This window comes from Peromyscus eremicus, chromosome 10, assembly GCF_949786415.1.
Source record: "Peromyscus eremicus chromosome 10, PerEre_H2_v1, whole genome shotgun sequence".
NCBI lineage: Eukaryota > Metazoa > Chordata > Mammalia > Rodentia > Cricetidae > Peromyscus > Peromyscus eremicus.
In genome coordinates, this window is record NC_081426.1 from 32,428,299 (window position 1) to 32,447,705 (window position 19,407).

The 19,407-nt window shown below is 44.2% G+C and overlaps 1 protein-coding gene across 2 annotated transcripts in view; it reads left to right on the forward strand.

Moving 5' to 3' along the window:
* Positions 1 to 1,107: 1,107 nt before the first annotated feature.
* The window catches only part of Stx18 (syntaxin 18), a 98,809-nt gene continuing 80,509 nt past the window's right edge, over positions 1,108 to 19,407 (forward strand). The window contains exon 1 of one of the 2 annotated variants that reach the window (XM_059275790.1): positions 1,108 to 1,381. In XM_059275790.1, coding sequence (XP_059131773.1) covers positions 1,214 to 1,381 — 168 coding nt within the window. In that variant the 5' untranslated portion in view covers positions 1,108 to 1,213. The remainder of the gene's footprint in view (positions 1,382 to 19,407) is intronic. The other variant, XM_059275792.1, reaches the window with a different exon arrangement.

A 19,407-nucleotide genomic window follows, 5' to 3' on the forward strand; every position in this document is an offset into this window, starting at 1 on the left:
CACACACACACACACACACACCCCAAAAAACAGACTGAGCAGGTTCCGGTTGGGCTTATATATCCATGCATATGCTTATACATATACCTAACAATAATAATCCAGGAAGAAGAGGCTATCAATCTGAGACTGAATAGGGGAATAAGGAAGGAGTTGGAGGGAGAACACTTGAGGGGGCTGGAGGGAGGAAAGGGAAGGGAAAGCGGGAAAGTGGCATAACTATTTTACTTAAAAGTGTATAAAAAATAAAATGAACCATGAGCCAAGCCTTCGGAAAACTCTTACTGGCTGACTTTAGTCCACTTCAGTAACTCTCTTCCTCTCCCCTACCTTCTTTCTCTACGACAACTATGATTCAAGAGAACACTTTTCAAAACTACATATTGAGGATGACCATAACTCACGATCAAGGTCAGTCTGTTCCACTTTTGTCTGACTCTGATAAGTTCCTGTAAGCTCCCCTCATCTCCGCTCTGGGATGTCTGCTCTAAGCCTCTTCCCCATCATATGTAAGAAGACTTAGAACAACCATATTATCAACAACAGCAATGTCTAATGGCCATATACTAATAAGAGTCAAACAACATGAAAACGTTTTATACGCGCCTTCTGTTTAATTCTCTGTGCATTCCAAGGAAGGCGCTGGCTTCGCTTTACCGAAGTGGCTGAAGGTTGGAGAAGAAAAGCCTCTAGCCTCTAAATCTTTTTTTTTTTTTTTTTTTTTTTTTTGTACACTTGCCCTGTCCTAGCTCCTGCACCCAGATGGTCGTCGCGCATTGCTTCTCAAGGGGAACCCTTGACGCCAAAGGTCAAAGGTGGTACTCCTCCCACCTGTCAACCAAGCCGGCCACCTTCTAAAGAGACCTAAGGAAGTGATCTTTCTGGCTTCATGGTCGTTCCTTGAACCCCAGTTCTCAGCGCCCCGGGAAGTTTCCGAGCGTCTGAGCTTGCTGTAAGTTTGCAGCGAGGAGAAACGGCTGCTGATAACACTCATGTCTCCGCCTGGAGTGGAGATACCGCATTCCGAACGGAGGCCGGAACCTTTCTCCACTCTCCCGGGTACACGGCGCGGAGCGGAACCTTTCTTCTCTGCCCACAGTTCCCAGGCGGAAGCGTGCGAAACGGAACGTCCCTCAGCGACCGACCGGGTTCTTGCTGGGGTCGCCTACTGCTGACGTGTGCCGACCGGCTTCTGGCCGCGGTGTGGGTCGCTATGGCGGTGGACATCACACTCCTCTTCCGGGCAAGTGTCAAGACTGTGAAGACACGGAACAAGGCTTTGGGAGTGGCGGTGGGTGGCGGGGCCGATGGCAGCCGGGATGAGCTGTTCCGCCGAAGCCCTCGGCCCAAAGGAGACTTCTCCAGCCGGGCCCGTGAAGTGGTAAGCTGGTTGCTATGGAAGCGGCGAGCGGGAGATGGGGGCGGATCCGTACCCGGGACCCTGGACCCCAAACTCGACCCAGTCTTGTGAGCCGAGTGAAGAGAGGGTGTCTTTAACGAGACACAAGAGTCGGTCTCACGGAGCCGACAGCTGGCTAGGGGCGGCGACAAGTTTATTCTAGGGAAGAGGGACGCATATCCGAACATTGTAGGAATAGCAAGACTTGAAGAGGTGTTTGGTTTTCCATGTAATCAGGAAGTTGGTGGCTAAGTTGAGGCAGTGAGTTCGCCCTCACTGCTGACTTGAGTGCCAGTGAAAAGTTCCCACAGCCCTTCGCTTTCTGACGCAACGTTCACCACTTTACCTTTGCCTCTTTCGTGTACATGTTTGGGCCTCCTCTTGCGTATAGAGTTTACAGTCCACGCTCCGCTGAATTCTCCATTATCCTCGCCTCCAGTAATAGATAGGACTCAGTACCTCCTGAGACTGGTTTAGGATAATCTTTTTACCAACACCTAGTGTCACTGTCCTCTAAACTGCTTTCTGTTCCCTGAACACAACTGGCTTTCATTTGTCTCCAAAGTAGGAACCTTCTCCATAAGGTCAGGAACAGTGTTGACATTATCTCTGCATGTGTGACTAACAACATTGCTTAGTAAATGCTCCTTGAATGAATGAATGAGCAAATAGTTGACTAAACAAGAAAAAGAAGAGATATAATGTTTGCATTATATCCCTTTGTATCTATGACGCTAAGGGTAGATGTTTTTGTGGCACCAGAGGCATATGCAGTCTGTCTGCCCTTTTTAAGAAACACACACACACACACACACACACACACACACACACACACACACACGCGCGCGCGCACGCGCGCGCGCGTCCAAAGCATTGAAAGTTACAAGTCAGGGGGACCTAAACTTTAAGCTTCGTTGGTTTACCAGTAAGCCCACGTGTGCTTGGCACATAGTCCAATGCCTGACACTTTCCTTTTTGAGACAGGGTCTTTCCATGTAGACTAGGCTGGCCTTGAACTCACAGAAAGGTGGCCTCCTCTGCCTCTCAAGTGCCGAGACTAATGGCCTGGGCAGGCCCCCACACCCAGAAGTCACTCAGAAATTTTTGAATTAATATACATGTGTATGAGTTAATGGCTGTTTACAGATGTCTAGGCTCAATAGGGATCATGGACCAGATAAATACCTCTCCCCGATACAATAAACATGTACTTAGTACTTACCTTCTGACCAGCTCTATTTTAGAGTAACAAAATATTGCAGTTGTGGAGGATATATATCTATATAGCTATATATATCTATATCTACATCTATCTATCTATCTATCTATCTATCTATCTATCTATCTATCTATCTATACACAAAACTTCTGTGGTGAGCCCTGCAGGTGTTCCGTAGTGCACAAGGAAGAAAGTGGTTAGTTCCGCTTGGGGGAAAGGCTTTATGGGACAATGATCTCAAACACACATTTTAAAACAAGAGTAGTTCATTTCATTGTAGATAAGGCTAGGAAGGGCATCTCAGGCTAAGATACCAGCATGCTGGTTGGTCACCCATATTCCTGGATGGCCACACACCCAGGAGTATATGGGCAGTTGGACTTGAGTTATTTTTAAAGGGGGGGCATGAAGTTGGGGAAGGTAAGGAGGTGGGAGGGGATTTGAGAGAAGTTAGAGGGGAATAGGGGGCAAATATGATCAAAACACATCATATGGAGTTGTCGGTGAATAAACAAAATATGTTTTTTTTAAAGAGGCCAACATGCATAAAGGCATGAGGTAGCACCAGCTTGACTTACGTTGGTTTGATGAACATAAGAATGTGGGATATTCAGAAAAAAGTAAGAGTGGTGTGGCAGCCTGAGAGAGATCTAGAAGGACTTGTAGATCACTTAGCAGAGTTTGAACTTTGCTCTCTAGACAGTTCAATATTATGTGGGCAGTGAAGCACTGAAGAAGACCCAGGAGACCACATGGTTATCTTAACCATGGTAACTATTAGCCAGACCTATGCTATTATTAAAGTTTATTTACCTATAAAATGGTCCCTTTTTATTTGCAACAGATCTTAAAAACTCTATTGGCACCAGGCAGTGGTGGCGTACCCCTTTAATCCCAGCACTCCAGAGGCAGAGGCAGGTGGATCTCTGTGAGTTTGAAGCCAGCCTGGTCTACAGAGTGAGTCCCAGGACAGCTGGGGCTACACAAAGAAACCCTGTCTTGAAAACAAACAAACAAACAAACAAACAAAACCCAAACAACAAAAACTCCATTGACTCCATCATATATATCATTATCATATTTCCAATTATCCCATGTTTCACATTGAGGCGGCATGTCTCGGGTTGAAGTGAGAGGAAGGGAAAATAATGTGCCCTCACTCCTCTACCCTGAGTCTGGCCAAGCTGTTGTGGAGGTTGCTCTCACACAGTGTGTGGATGTCACAGTTTTGGTGTGTGAGGGCCCTTCCTGAAATTGGTGGTTTACTATGCTGTACAGATTTTCAGTCCTTGGGAATAGAGGATTTGGGAACAGCAGAGTTAAGAAGTACAGTTCAGCTAGCAGCCCTATGGGGAGAGAGCCCTATTATGAGTTGGACTGCTCCCCAAGTTCTGAAAATACATTTTTGACTATTTTCGTTTAAGAGCCTCTGGGATGACGAATCTTTGAAGGTTCAGGCAGTCCCAGTGGTGGAAAGACAGCAGCACATCTGGTTTAAAGGGAATTACCAGCAATGGCAAACACGTCGAACCTATGCATGTATTCTCATGTGCTGCCTCTGACCACAGAAGCCAGCACTCACTTCCCGGTAGGTCCTGTAGCTCAGAGCCCCTCAACTCTGTGCCTTAAGAGCCATTACCAACTGCTGGGCTTGACATGAAGTTGAAATCTGTTTGATGTCCTACCCAGCAATTGGATAAAACTTGATTGCATACCCAAATAGAATCTTAGAATTTTCAGAACAGGCTTTTAAAGGGCCTGGAATTCAACTTGTTCAGACTAATCATTTTTATAGGTGAGAGGACAGCACTCAGACAAGTACAGTGACTGACCCCAAGTCTTTGCAGCTGAGGCCATGTGCTAGAGCCAGAGGTAGAAGCCAACTCCTCTTTGCTAGTTTAATTTTTTCTCTTTGTTTTTGTATCTTAAGTAGCCACCTAAAATGTTTAAAAGATTTATTTTTATTTATGTGTGTGTATACCTGTGTGACTGTGTACCATGCATGTGGGGGTACCCTTGGGAGGCCAGAAGAGGACATCAGATCCCCTGGAGTTCGAGTTAGAGTTACAGGTGGTTGTAAGCCAACTGACTTGGACTAGGACCTGAACTTGAATCGTCTGCAAGAGCACTCCTAATCACAGAATTGCCCCCCCACCTCCCCCTGCCAATAATTTTAAACAAAATTGTTGGACTTTTCGATGTCAAAGAGTTTTTTTCTTCTTGAGTTCGTGGTGCATGGGACTTGAAGCAGAAGGACTTGCTTCAAGTCCTTTCTGGCTGTGTGAAGTCGGAAAGTTAGTTAACCTGTTACCTTTTTTCTACGAATGACAGCCACTTTAGAAGGTCACTTGGCTGATGAAATTAGCAATGGTGTGCAAGTGCCTGTGAGAGTCTGAATTCTGTGGTTACAAGTAATAGTAACTCATGAACCACCCAGAACAAAATATGTGTTTTGGCTCACATAACTAATGGCTTGGTGTGTCATTCTGTAGCTTCCATCCATAAAACCCCAGGGATGGACCTGTTTCTGCTTGAACCCCAAAACCTTTGTTGTGGTCTCAGGAATAAGGTTCTTTAGTTGACTAGACCATACGTACGTTCCAGTCTGTGGCCAGTAGGTGGCTTCGATATTATGATTACAGCCCCACCAGAACCTTAGAAGGGGAGTGCTGTGTTCAGGAGTGGGGGCAAAGGGTTGCTGGTCAAATACATATCACATGGTGCCTGACGCACCTGACATGACTGAGCACATTGTATGTCCATCCATTTCCTATCTCTTAGGATAGATAGATGCTTGTAACTTACCTGCTTGTTATTTTTTTTTAATTAAGAAAATTTTTTCATTCATTTTACACACCAATCAAAGATCCCCCTCTTCCCTCCTCTTGTCCCCCCAGCCTCCCCCTTCACCCCCCCCCCCCCCGCTCCTCCCCACAAGAAGGCAAGACCTCCCATGGGGAAGCACATCCAGTAGAGGCAAGTCCAAGCCCCTCCCCCTGCCTCAAGGCTGCACGAGTGTGGAAGTGTCCCATCTCCTTGTTGTTTTGAATGACTTTGGGAATGGGCTGGGCCTGGAGATGCCATGTGGTGGCAGCTCTTCTTCCTTGTTAACTTTTAGAGGCTTCAGAGACCAAGGGAGCTACCACACAGGTACCCAGAGCCCGGTGAGCAGCCCAGCAGCATATCCAGAGCAGCAGGGGCTCCTGAGTAGCATGGAATAGAAAGCTAGGAAAACACATTTAACACTAGGTCTGCCAGGAAGTCACTGCAACCTCTCAGGCCCAGTTACCACATTAACAAGACTGAGAGCTTAGACTAGATGACCATGGGAACTTCTGATAAATCACAGAATTCCAAGTAAGGTTATAGTGAGTCTGAGTTGTTGAGAATTCTATCCCTCCACCCCTAAATTGCTCAAACAATGAAGTTTTGTTTTTTATTATATCTTGATTTTGTGAAAGTTGAATTTTATTGGTTGGTCTATTGTTCATCTAGCCATCTTTCAGAATTCATTAACTTTAGGTCTTGATTGAAATCCAAAGTTCACACACCTATAGGATCCAGAAGTGGGCATCAGATCCCCAGGACTGGAGTTACAAGTGGTTGTGAGTTGCCTGGTGTGGTGTGGGTGCTAGGAACCAAACTCAGGTCCTCTGTAGCTGGAAAAATTTTTCCTGCACACTGGTACCTGAATAACCAGTCAGGGGCTTAATATTCATTACAAACTGGTCTCTGGTTCAGGCTTCTTGCTAGCTAGCTCTTTCATCTTAAATTAACCCATTTCTATTCATCTGTGTATTGCCATGTGGCCGTGGTGTTACTGGTTTGCTGGCATGTTGCTTCTTGGGCAGCAGGCTGGCATCTGCCCTGATTCCGCCTTTCTTCTCCCTGTATCTGCTTGGATTTCCTGCCTGGCTACACCCTGTCTTGTCATAGGCCAGGGCAGCTTCTTTATTCACCAATGGTAGCAACACATATTTACAGCAAACAGAAAGACCATCTCACAGCAGTCCTCTGAAAGAACAGCAAGTGTTTTTAACTGCCAAGCTGTCTTTGTGGTCCCCTAAAGTTCTTAGAGTGGCCTCAGACCTGGTGATTTGGCCTTGTCATCTCCCTGTCATCACTTCTCAGTGCTCCCCTTGCATCCTCCTCCTGCTGCCATCTTGTCATCACTTCTCAGTGCTCCCCTTGCATCCTCCTCCTGCCGTCCTGTCCTCACTGCTGTCCTCTCACACACCAGGCACCTTCCTACCACAGGGTCTGCAGCTCTTGTTCCCCTATGTGGAGCACTGCTCCCCAAAAACACACAGATTGATCTCTGCTGATTTCAGGTGGCCCAGATGTTTCCTAAGCGAGGCCTTCCTCTACCTCTTTATATTAAAGTGGCATCCTTTTTCTCTTCCATGTAATGTTTTCATTGCTAACATATTGTGTATAGTTTACTTAGTTTATCTACTTGACTGTGTGCTCCCGTGAAAAGAAAACTGATCTCTACTGAATCCATAGCTTCTAAAACAGTGCAGGAATATAGGTTCACAGTGCATATCTCCTGAATTAGTAAGTATTAATTGACTGTATCTCTTTGCTTTTACTTTTGGGGCTATTCAAGCATCCTTCTAGTTCTAAAAATGTGCAGTCCTAATAGGTCTCTTGACTATTTCAGATATAGATTTATACTGAGCCCAGCATCTGTTATAAATAGTAGCTTTAGCTTTATTAATGAAGTTCAGACCTTCTCTTAAGGAGAAGCAGACACAGTGCAGTTTGGGGGTGACTGACAAGTGTAACTCTCCAGCATCAATTCCTCAGGTCCTCTTTGATTTCCCTTTCAGAGGCCCCAATATTAGAGCCTAGTAAGTGAGCTGGAACCACCTGGATTGTTATCTGGAGGGGCTGGAAGGAGATTTATGCAGAAATTGGCTGTAATCCTTGTTGAGCAGGGATTTCAGCGAGGGAACACATTTCAGAAGCAGCATCTGGCAGCAGGTGCCAAGAGCCAGAGGGAAGAGGAGGAGGCAGGAGATGGGGCCAGACCCCAGGAGCAGAGAGGAAAACTGTGCAGCTTATATGACAGCTAGAAGCAGAACGGGTGTGATAAATCACACCGATTTAAAAATATAAGGCAGAAAGAAACCTTTTGCAAATAAAGAGTGGCTTTGAAGAAAGCTGGGATGGGTGGGGGGCACAGAAAAGAGACATTCATTAGCCAGCCTTCTCTTCCACCTTTCCCCTTCTCCTTCAGGACCCTCAGGAACCAACCAGAGGGCCCAGGAACCCACTAACTGGCCTTTTAACTTCACAATGTTGTGTCTTTGTGGTTTCTAACAACTGGTGTTCTCTGTGTGTAGAGCTTAGTGCCAGAGACTCTTAGGATGTCAGTTGTGAGTTCTTCCTGTGGGTTGCCCTTCTGGATTTCACCTAGGACTTAGGAGGACTACAGCTTTTAAAGTTTCGTTTTTTAGTAATTGGTTTATTCCATTACCTGATTGAACATCTGATGTGTATCAGGCATTGTGTGGGCAGAAAGAACTTCGAAAATACAGATAAAGGGCTCCTAAGTCTCCTGGAGGAGAATTAATGGAAACCTCAGAGAGAAAGCAGTAATTTAATTGGGCCATCAGGGTTGAGAGCCATCGTACCAAACTTTGGTAGGGGTACCAGTGTGCAGGGAAGTGTGTGAGCAGAGAGTGAGGCCTACCAGGGCCAGCGTAGCAGAGACAAGACTGGGATGAGAAGGACTACTTACTGGGGGAGACCCGAGTGATGGATTGGGTCCCTAGACATGAGGCTGTTCTGGATTTCATAGAGGAGGGTGCAAACTTTGGTCTGCAGGCCAAATTCAGCCTGCTGTCTGTTAATGAAGTGATCATGTTGACATTCTTCCAACAGGCTTAGAATGCTAAGTATTTGATACTGGAGGACCTTGGACATTTTCAGCATTTCTGAGTTGATCAATATTTTGTTTTAAAAACTCCAGTGTGGAAATTGCTGTCTTATATAAATACATAGTACAAAAAATGGCAGAAAAAATATGCTTTGGGCAATTTCAGAAATTGTTGGAAATTGTATGCCAACCTGAAGCCAAAATTCATTGAACATTTTTAAAAATGAAACTCAATTTGATAATTCAAGCAGGACTTACAAAGATCAAATATTCTAACAAGATACAATCCAAAGGTACGCTAATTTAATACTTTGAGGCTGAGCAGGGATGGTATTAGAAGTGTTTGTTTTCTGTATTGAAACCATTGATCCAGTAGGAGAGAACAGTTTGTTCGGTAGGATCACTGCGGTTCCTAGCATAGTAGTCTTGCTGTTAAACATGGTGTTTAAGGGAGTGCTGGTGGCATCACATGGTGTGACAGCATGCACAGTGCTGCCTGTTTAGAACCAAGGCTGCCGTGACGTCACACATTGTTATGACGGTTGGTGAGTGTTATGTGTATGTGTGTGTGTGGGGGGTGCTGCCTGAAGCACTTCCTTATAGGTTTGCGTTTGAGTTAAGTTGTGGTCATTTTACACCCAAAAACTGTTTGTTGTTGTCACATTTTTTGTCTTCCTCCATTTCCAGCTTATTGATTATGAATTGGTTGTGGTTTGGATATAAAATGCTTCCCTCCCCACAGGCTCATGTCTATGAAAACGTGGTCCACAGTTGGTGGTACTATTTGGAGAGATTGTGCAACCTTTAAGAGATGAAGCTTAGTTGGAAGAAGTGGGTCACTGGAGGGCAGACTTGTGGGTTTATCCCTGTCCTGGTTCTGGCCTGAGCTTGCTGCTTCTTGATCCACCAAGATGTACACAGTCAGCTTTATGCTCCCACTGCCGTAGCCAGGAGCTCGCCCTACCATCAGGCCTCTTCACTGGGATGGTCAGCACCCTCTCAGACTATGAGTTGAAATGTCTTTTCTTCTCTGAGTCGCTGTTGCCAAGTATTTTGTTCTCGGTGATAGAGAAATATAGGGCACTCACCTGTGTTTAGTATGCTGCTGGCATATTTTCTAACCAATTGGTGTGGTAAAGGGAGGGAGGAGATGGGGAGAGCGAGTCGGGAAAGGGGAGAGCAAGAGAGCACTGAAGCTTTCTGGGAGGAAAATTAAACAGTGCTAGTTCACCTTAGCACTCCCTCAGATTTCAGAGAAGGTGCCAGTCACTCATATCTCTCTCCTTAATGCCACACAGGAGAGAGTAAATCCAAGAAGCACAGGGTCTTTGGGCTTAATTAAGACAGTAAGTGGTAGATGTCCCCAGTGACAGTGCTTCTGGTAAATAAGTATCTCCAAGATAAATACTTAGTACACACACCCAGCCAACAGCACAGGCTAAGTCTTGTCTTACAAATCTATCACACCCTGGGTTGGTTTTATGGCCAGTCAACCTCTCTGAGGGTCCAGATGGGGACTGAGGCTTAGGATCCCTATTTGTCTCACTGTTTTGGTAGTCATGGTGTCCCATGCATGTTTCTATGGACAATGAGTTGATGATGTTCTTACTATGCTAAGAACAGTCTGGAATGGAGTGTGCTCTCTCTCTTTATTTTAGCTTGCAGATCACCAGTGGTTCATCATGTTACCCCCTAAGATAGACCTAAAATAATCCCTTCCATTGTGATAATTTTAGTAAAATTCTTCCTGTCTAGGACCTGGTTTCATCCTGAAGGATCAAGAACAGATTTGTCTGCATACTACAAATAGAACCTTGTCTGTCGGGCAGATACTAGCCAGCTTTGCGCCAACTTGTAAGTCAGAATATAGTTGGCCTTCTACTTTATAGGGTTCTCCTATAGAAGCTGTGCATTAATTCAACTGTAGGTTGAAAATTTTAAAAACTGCTTATGTACTGAGCATGCACTTATATTTCTTGTCACTCTCCTCTGAATAATCCAGTCTAACCACTACTTACCTAGCAGTCAGTTGTATTTGTTATAAGCATTTAAAGTATGTAAGATGGCAAATCCTGTGCCACTTTATGGAAGGGACTCAAGCTTCTGTGGATTTTGTATGGATGGGGTCCTGAAACCCCTCCCTTATATCTCTGGGAAGATGACTGTGCCAGGCTGTTGATTTATTGAAAGCACTGTAACATACACTCAAGAGAGCCCACATTTCCTAAAACTAGTCATTTTTTGAGCATCTTCTCTAGGCAGGAGCTCTGCTAAGGTCTTTGTGGTTTATCTCATTTAGTGTTTCAGTTTTTAAGGGTTTGAACTATGATGCTAAATGTATAATGGTGATTATGTTGTGAATAATATGGTTTTAGAATTCATGTGAACTTGATGCTTGAGGTTTCTTGTTATGTAGAAATCCATATGGGTCCCCTCTGGTGGGTGAAAGATCAAGGAGGTCTACAAATGTCAGTCATTCCTATAATATGACTCCTTTCGATTAAAACACATTAGCTCAGGTGTAGTGGCTCATACCTTAAATCCCAGCTCTCAAATGGCAGAGATAGATGGATCTCTGAGGTCAAGGCCAGCCTGGTCTATACAGCCAGTTCCAGGCCAGCCAACCCTGTCTCAAAAAAGCCCCAAAATAAATAAATAAAATTATCTTAAAAAGAGGCTCCTTGAAACTCCTCTTAGAGGGTGCATAAACCTGAAGAATGAGAAATCGGCTTCTTGAATGAACCCAAGAGCTTACACACAAAAAACTTGCAACACAGTTGCAAGGTTAAATGCAGAGAGCATTTTCCTTCTTGGCTTTCAAGTCTTTTCTAAGTCTGGAAATCCTACAAATTGTGTTCTAGCATATGCTTTGTCAAAATGTTCTCATCCTGAGACTCATGAGTTGGGTTCCCCCAGTCCGTGTTTTCTTCCTTTCATAAGATGTTTCTTCTTACTTAGAGTCAGTGATAAGGAAGCTACTAAAAGGAACCTCTGCCTTTTCAGGGGCATCTACAGCTGATTTCTGTGCTCTAAGTAGAGACAGGCAGCAAGCTATTGTGACTCATGAGAACTGAGAAAGGAATTAGAAGTGTGTATTTTGAGTTAGAAGTCCTTTTGGCTCTCGGCAGTAATTAGCTGTATGGCCCTGCAGACCCCTGCTCTGTACCCATTATTCCAAATGAGAGGTTGTGAGTAGATGGTCCTTGGGAGCCTTTGCAGTGGGATAGTCCCATGGTTTGTTCAGTTTCTGTCCTGAAATTCCTAGGGTGTATTTTAACATTCTTCTTGATGACAAGTGCTCATTGCCTTGAGACATTTTCCCCCAAGTCCCTGTATGCTCAGACTTTTTTAACCAAATGAAACAATGACTTTTTTCAAAGTTGGCATTTTGCATGTTTTTTTTTTACAAATGAGTTTAATAATGGTGTGTACTCTTATAATGAACTACTATCAGCATACATTTTGAAGTTGACCGTTTTAAAATTTGATCATAAATGTAGTATATGCTTATTAAACAGAATAGAAGAAAAGAAGACTAAGCTGTTGTTACAATTTTGGTGTGTAACTTTCTAGACTCTTATTAAATGAATATAAAATTCTCCTACAATAACTTTAGACATCTGTTCTGTGCCCTTCCCCCGTGTTTGTTTGGCCTCTTCTCTGTTTCCTCTATTGCACTGTGTTGGCCAGCATTTTTCTGTGTTAGTCTGTATTGATGTATACCACTAATCTATTTTGCTGCATATCTATTAAAAATATCTCATAATTGATTTACCTGAATATCTGTTGAAATATTGATACTATCTGCTTCCAATTTGTCACCATTTTAAAAAATGGAACATTTTTACCAAATTTGTTTCAGATTTATCCTAACTTCTTAAAAGACAACAACTAGAAATTTAGTTTGTTTTATGTTGAATTTTTCCCAAATAAAAAGTTTGCCTGCCCTAATATTGATAAGAATAAATGATTACTGGATCATTTGAAAGCATGAAGTTCATGAGAACTTACTGTGAGTGCCGAGAGAATATGGAGAGGGTGGTAACTAGTAGCTAGGCGTGGTCACTCAAGCCCATAATTCTAACTGTTGGTAGTCTGTGGCAGGAGGATTGTCCCAAGTTTGATGCTGCTTGGGCCATAGTAAGTTCTGGCTAGTGAATCCCTGAAGAGTAAACACAGTGGTTGGGTGGCCAGCATGACGATGGGTGTTGCAGTGAGCGGAAGGACTCTGGCTTACTAGGCCAGTGGGTGCTTGTAGCCAGTGCTGTGAAGTCAAGTGGGGGTGAGTAGGGTGAGGTTTGTGGCCTGATCATGAAAATGTACAGACACTAGAGGTGACCTTGAATCTGTTTAGTGGCCACTTAGAGTGTAACAGAAGCACTTACAATCATAGCAAAAAAAGAACTTTTAGTAATAACTTTGAAAAGAAGTGTAAATGACCCAGTTCTATAGCGATCTAGACCTGAGTATGTAGAAACGCACATTGAACCTGAGAGAGAAGAGCAAGTGTTGGAGAGAGATTAGGTCTAAATTAGCTTGTAAGTCTGATGCAGTTTCCATCAGAATGCTAACAACTTTTCGAAGAGGAACGTGAAAGTAGTTGCAAAATTCATCTAGGAAGACAGATGTGAGGACAGGTATTTGACTTTTGGAGACAACAGGAAGGTATGTGTTGGTAGAGTAGGAGCACTGGCCTTCTCAGGTACAAAGCATGCCAAATCCTAGCTCTAACAGATGTGTGCGATATGACTGGTTCATAAGGCCTTTAAGCCTGGGACTGGGTGTTTCAGAGCTCTCCATGCTTTTAAAGGAGACATGTAAAACATTCTCACACCTCTGTTTTAGTGTATGTACACTCTGAATGGACTAGAGATTTAGTTATGGAATAAAAACAGAAGAAAATGGGAAATGGATGCTGACATACCTTGCTTCTAGATGTGGAGGGGTCTTTTTGAGTCTGAAAGTTAGCAGCAGTCTTAATGACGTAATGTTGCTGGTCCTGATGAGCATAGGGGAATTATTAGGCAAACATGGCATGCCAAAGAGTGTGTCAGGGCACAGGAAGAACTCCTTCACTGTCAGGTTAGGTTTAAAGGTCAATGCTTAAAGTCCTCAGAGTTAAAACCATAAGGACAAAAACTCCACACTCCAAGCATGGAAATACCAATTAGCTGGACTAACCATAGCAACGAGGCCATTGCAACTTGAGTGATGGACTGTGTGCGACCTTGTTTCTGCTCCCGTCATTCAGAATTTAATTAACACGCTATGGAAAGCAGAACAGAAGCAAAGAGCTTAGGAGATGGGATTTTACTTGTGGTAGGACTTGGGGAAGAATTAAAAGCTTTTGATTAGAAAAAGGTCACGGGTAAGCAGTATGCATGTATGTATTAAGTGTGCTGTGGCGGGACCCTATTTAAAGGATGTGTAGTAAAGCCTTTCGTAAAGGGAGTAACTTTCCCATAGTTCAGCTAGAGTTTCAGTTCAGATTCTCTTAACCTGCCCAAGAAAATCACCCACAAATGTTGCACTGACCTCTTAGTTTCTTGGCTGTCATTGTAAAAACAATAAGCCTTAACAGTAACTGCTGTCACTGAGCACCTGCCCTACCTGGCCCTGTGTAGCAACTGTCATTGGCTGTCCTGCAAGCTAAGGCCTCTACTGTGAAGAAAATGAGGTTCAGAAGGCCGAGCCACCTCCCTGGCTGAGTGATAAGAGGACACCTCATCTCTGGCTGGCAGGCTGCTCCTGCAGGCTCTTCGGTGTCCATTTTTTCCTGATGGAGCTGCACTCTGTGGCATGGCATGAGCCTCTGGGCCTCTGGGCTCTGCTCCTTGAAGTGCTGTCACATCATTTGTTGACCTTAGGAGCACAGTTTGTCCTAGAAGTCACATGGATTTGAAAGTATTGAGTAGTTTTGGCGGGGGTCAGGGGTGGGGGGATAAAACTACTACTGCTGAACCAAGCTTTGGGAGGGGAAAACCTTTAAACTGCCCCTTCGCTCTCCTGTTCTGTCTTCCTCACTCTCTTTTTTGAAACAGTTGTCTAGTGATGGATACATTTCTTATAGATAATATTGATGTTGGCATATGCTCTGGGGAAATAGGAAACAAACTTCAGTGTTAGTGAAATCACTGAGAAAGAATAAACTCAGTTTATAGGGGCATAGACACGAGAAGATAAGATTCTACTTTTCATGGAGCATGCTGGATGCTGAGATGGTTTTTAGAATTGCCTAGTGAAGCAAGGGACCTGTCATTTTGCCATTGGGTGTAGGCCTCCTCCAGGGAAGGATCCTGATGTGGGGGAGGAAGCTGACTACTGCTCAGGCCCTGCCTTAGGAGACACTTAGTGAGAGCCTCTAGTAGTTGGGACAAGAGATCCTCAGTCCGAAGGCTCAGTTTCCACATTGTTGGGGCTGGATGAAATGCTCTACACAGAGCTGTTGGTGTGGTGTCTGGTACATTTTAGACGCCCAGAAAATAGCAGCTACTTCAGTGTCCCCTTATGTACATTAAGAATAAGGAATCTACCTTGGTTGTGTTCTGAGATAAATTAAGAAAACCATCAATTTCCTAGAATCTGGAAGGAGACATTAATTTAGCCAATGATCATGAAGCATCTCTAATAGGCCACACTCATGATTTTGGCCTAAGAACCCAGCAAAGAGAGGAGGTGAATTTTCATGGGAACTTACAGTAAACAAGTGTTCATAGAGACCCTGAGTCAGAAAGTCAAAGTCATCTCAGGTAAACTCTCAAGTGCCTGTAAGTGGTCATGAACCCTTGACAGGGGAACTTTGAGGATTCAGGAAACTAGAGATTACTCCTGGGTGAAGTGGAAAGGCAGCTTTGGAGAAGAGGTGACTTGAGTAGGTCTCCTAAAGACCAGTACATTTTCCACATGTAGGAATGAAGAGAAGAAAGATAGGCCAAGAATGATTACAGTCTCCAAGGTGGACATGCAGGATGGCAGTTCAGACTGAGTAAAACTCAGCTTACCCAGGTAGAGGATGAGCAGGCCAGGGATTTGCCATATATCCCTTGGTTTTGGGGATCTACTCTGCCTAACCCTGCTACCTTTGTCCACGATGCGGATCTTAATGGACAGCATGCCAGGATGCCTTTGCCCCTGGCTTCTGGTAGGAGTCAGCAGGGAGAGGTTCCAGTGGGATATTGGAAGTCTGAATGAGAGGAGTTGATTTGGCACTTGGGTATTGGCTTTGCATCCATAGCCCATGACTCCTTTAGGTGTCTGCTCACCACCTAGAGCCTTCCCTGTGTATGCCAAACATCTTGTACCATGATGGATTTAGCCAGTAGGGTGACACCAGCCAGTCATGCCCAGTGCTGCATTACAGTCCTACTCAAGGCGACCCTGGAAGACAGTGACGTGGCGGAAACCTCATGACTAGCACTTTGGACAATTCATCTCTGTCTCTCTCTTTAAGGTGAGTTTTGTTTGATCTCTGTTTTTTTCCTTTCTTTTCTAGCTCAGCATTGCAGAAGAAAAGTCAAGTACTTTTGGCTTCAGTGTGCTTTTTCTCAGTGATGTGGCAGTTCATGCTTTTCTTTCAAATACAACCTGAAAGGTTAGAGGTGGTAAATGGCTCCGTGGCACACTGACTGTAAATCTGAGCTGAAATGGAATCTGTAAGCCATTATCAGATTCCAAATCAAGCTGCTGTGGCCTTCTCCAGTTTTTGTTTCAGTGAAAGTGTGTTTTCATTCTGTCAGTGGACAGTTCACACACCTACTATTAAAAGAGCATTCACAGTGAATACTTGATGTGAAAGAGACTAGTTAAATACTTCAACTCCAAGGGATTCCATTAAAGTAATAAGGAAATTACATTTAATTTTGAATGGAAGAAAAATTTTTAATACCATTGCCATCAAGCATTTATCATCTACACGCGGCACTGGTTTTTGCAAGTGAATTCCCGAAGCACAGTTGGTCTTTATATAGGTAGAAAGGAAATATTCCTGCTGAATGCATAGTTTGATGTCACCTTCTTAACAGTGGAGAAAAGCATACTTCTCCAAAGAATAGAATGTGATGGTTGATTGGAAACTTTTGGAGTTACAGCTTTTAGCTCTACCTCCCGAATAAGAAAGAAAGTATATAAATGAGTCCCCAGATGAAGGCGTGGTGGGGTACTTCATAGGCCTAATTGACTCCAGACACAGGCTGTGATTTGTAAGCAAGCAGTGACAAGAGGAAGTGAAATCAAAATTACATTAAGTAGGAAGGGAAGAAAGAGATATGAAGAAGAGGTGATGACTTTTCTAAAAGCTTCTAGATACGTGTCTGGGAGTGAGTAAGCAATTGGAAGTCTGCAGCCATGCCTCGGTTACATCAGAAAGTGAAATCCAGAGACATCTCAGTCTCCAAACAGCCCCCCTCTCTTGTTTAAGAATCTGTCTTGGTGCTCATTGCTTGGTGCAGGCTGATGAGTTCAGGTGTTTGCTTCTGGACTGTTTCACTGGCCAGTGGTGTGGCGTCCTCTGCTGTGAAGCACAGCACAGGGTGTCTTGGAGGACAACCTTTTCCGGGTAGTCTGACGTTTGGACGTTTGTGTAGTCATATAAACAAATGTTTAGGAACCAGCTGTCATCAGTGACCTCCACATTTGTAGTTGTCTCACTCATTTCCCCCTTTCCTGGCCATCCCTGTCTTCTTAGTGGCGAGGCCCCAGAGGACAGACAGGCCCTTTGTCCCACTTCCCTTACAGCATAGAGCACATGGTCCAGCACGTATCTGGAAGTAAAAGAAGTGAATTAGCTGCAGTATTTTCTCTCATACCCATTTCATTGTGGCCGTGTAGGTTCAGGCCCTGGCCACCTGGAGCTTAGCCTGTAGAATAGATAGCATTGGGCCCTCATCTCTCTGGAGTCAGGTCATTTTCATCTACTTCCTCCCTCCCTCTCTCCCTCCTTCCCTCCTTCCCTCCCTCCCTCCCTCCCTTCCTCAAAACCCTCCAGTACCGCTCATTTCCATAGGACAAGCTCTCATTACTTAGCTGGTATCTAGAAGGCTTTGCAAAACTAGCTGTGTCCTTCCAGGGTTGAGTCCCATGCTTCTCTGATGGTTCTAACCAGCTTCAACCCAACTGTCCTGTTCATAATCCCGTCTGCCTTATATCCCCCTGCATGGCTGCAACTCTTTCTCCTTCATGGACCACTCACTCTCCTCCACTTTCTCAAATGTGAGTTATTCTAGCCTACACTGGCCTGATTCAAAGCTATTGCTGCCTGCTTTATGTATTAAGTGAAGAACTCTTTATGGCCTGTGACACCTTTTTTTGTTACTACTTTATGTTATTTATCAATCATACAAGACTTAACTTTCCAGGTGAAACTAGAAAAATACTGTTGTGTGAATCTTGCATGGTATTATTTACTTTGGGCCATAGCAGATGAAAGGGGAGAGGTTAGGATTCCATGTTTCTCTTTCCTTTAAGGGGATGTAAACATCTAATGGTCCTTATGCCTCCTTTTACGGCCAAAGCCTAGCAGAGAGTCTCAAAGCCTAGCAGAGAGTCTCAAAGCCTAGCACAGAGTCTGGCCTACAGTAAGGTTTCCTTATATGGTTCTGGAACGATGACTGAAAGGCACTCCCCAGATAGTTGTTTATTGTTTGAACCAGCAGAGATAAGGCCCCCTCAAAAGCCACACAAGCCCATTTTCCTTTCGCTTTTCCACCTCTTCAGTCTTCCTACAGCATGTCCTTAGCCTTGGGGTTCAGACTGAAATTTAAATCAGTTTTCTGTCCTCCTCTCTGGGAGATTGGAAAGCAGTCCATTCCAGTCCTCACTAGTAGCCTTCCAGCCCAGCAGACTGCCTCCCGGGGGAGCTTCTCAGATTCCCTTGTCCCGGAGGCCTCTCCTGTTCTTTGGGAAGCTATTTTTGTTGTTGTTAAAGAAGTAATCATTTGTGTTTGTTTTTCATTTCTTTTTCCAACTCTTCATAAAACTTAGTTCTTTTGATAATTCTACTAAAGAGCAGCTCTGCAGAGGCCTGATAGACACTGTCAGGAATGGAAGGCTTTCTTTGAAATCTCTTTCCCCTATTGGAGTATGCTGTTAGCTGCTTCTCCTTCCCCCTCAGTCTTGTCAGGTCTAACCTGAGGTCTCCTCTCACCTCTCAGTGTTTGTTGTTACCTCCCCCCAACACCCAACACACACACACACACACACACACACACACACGTATATATAAACACACACCCATATATATATTCTCTAGTATGAACCTTGATTTTCTTCTCAGAAATACTAACTTACATTATCAGGAGTCTTATAGTTACAAATTACAGAGACCTCAATGCATATTAGCTTAGATGATCAAAAGAATTTGTGGGATTGATATTACCAAATGGCTGGATTCGGTTGACCTAACAATATCACCACATGGTGAGTTTCCTTTCTTCCCTCTAGTCTGCCTTTCAGCACTGGTACTTCTTTGTCATCATTTTTATTTGTCTCTATACTCCTTTTTCAGATCACATGGGATTTTTTTTTTTTTGAGATAGATTCTTTCTGTGTAGTCCTAGCTGTCCTGGAACTCACTATATAGACTAGGCTAACCTCAAACTCATGGAGATCTACCTCCCTCTACCTCCCAAGGGCTGGAATTAAAGGCATGCATCACCGTACCTGGCACCATGGGCCTTATATTCTACCTTAAAAACACAAACTTTAGCTTTGGAACCCTCTTAAAGGTCCCCAAAAGTCCTTGCTTTGTGGTAGCCAAACAAGAGCGCCTCTGTCCTTACAGCACCCACATGGATGCTGGGGCTCAGCTAGTGCAGTCAGAGGCCTCCAGAGGAAATGGATAGCATGTGCATATGGGCCTCTTAGCTCACAGCTCTGCACACTGCTGAGTGCTAGGGAGGAGCTTTCCAA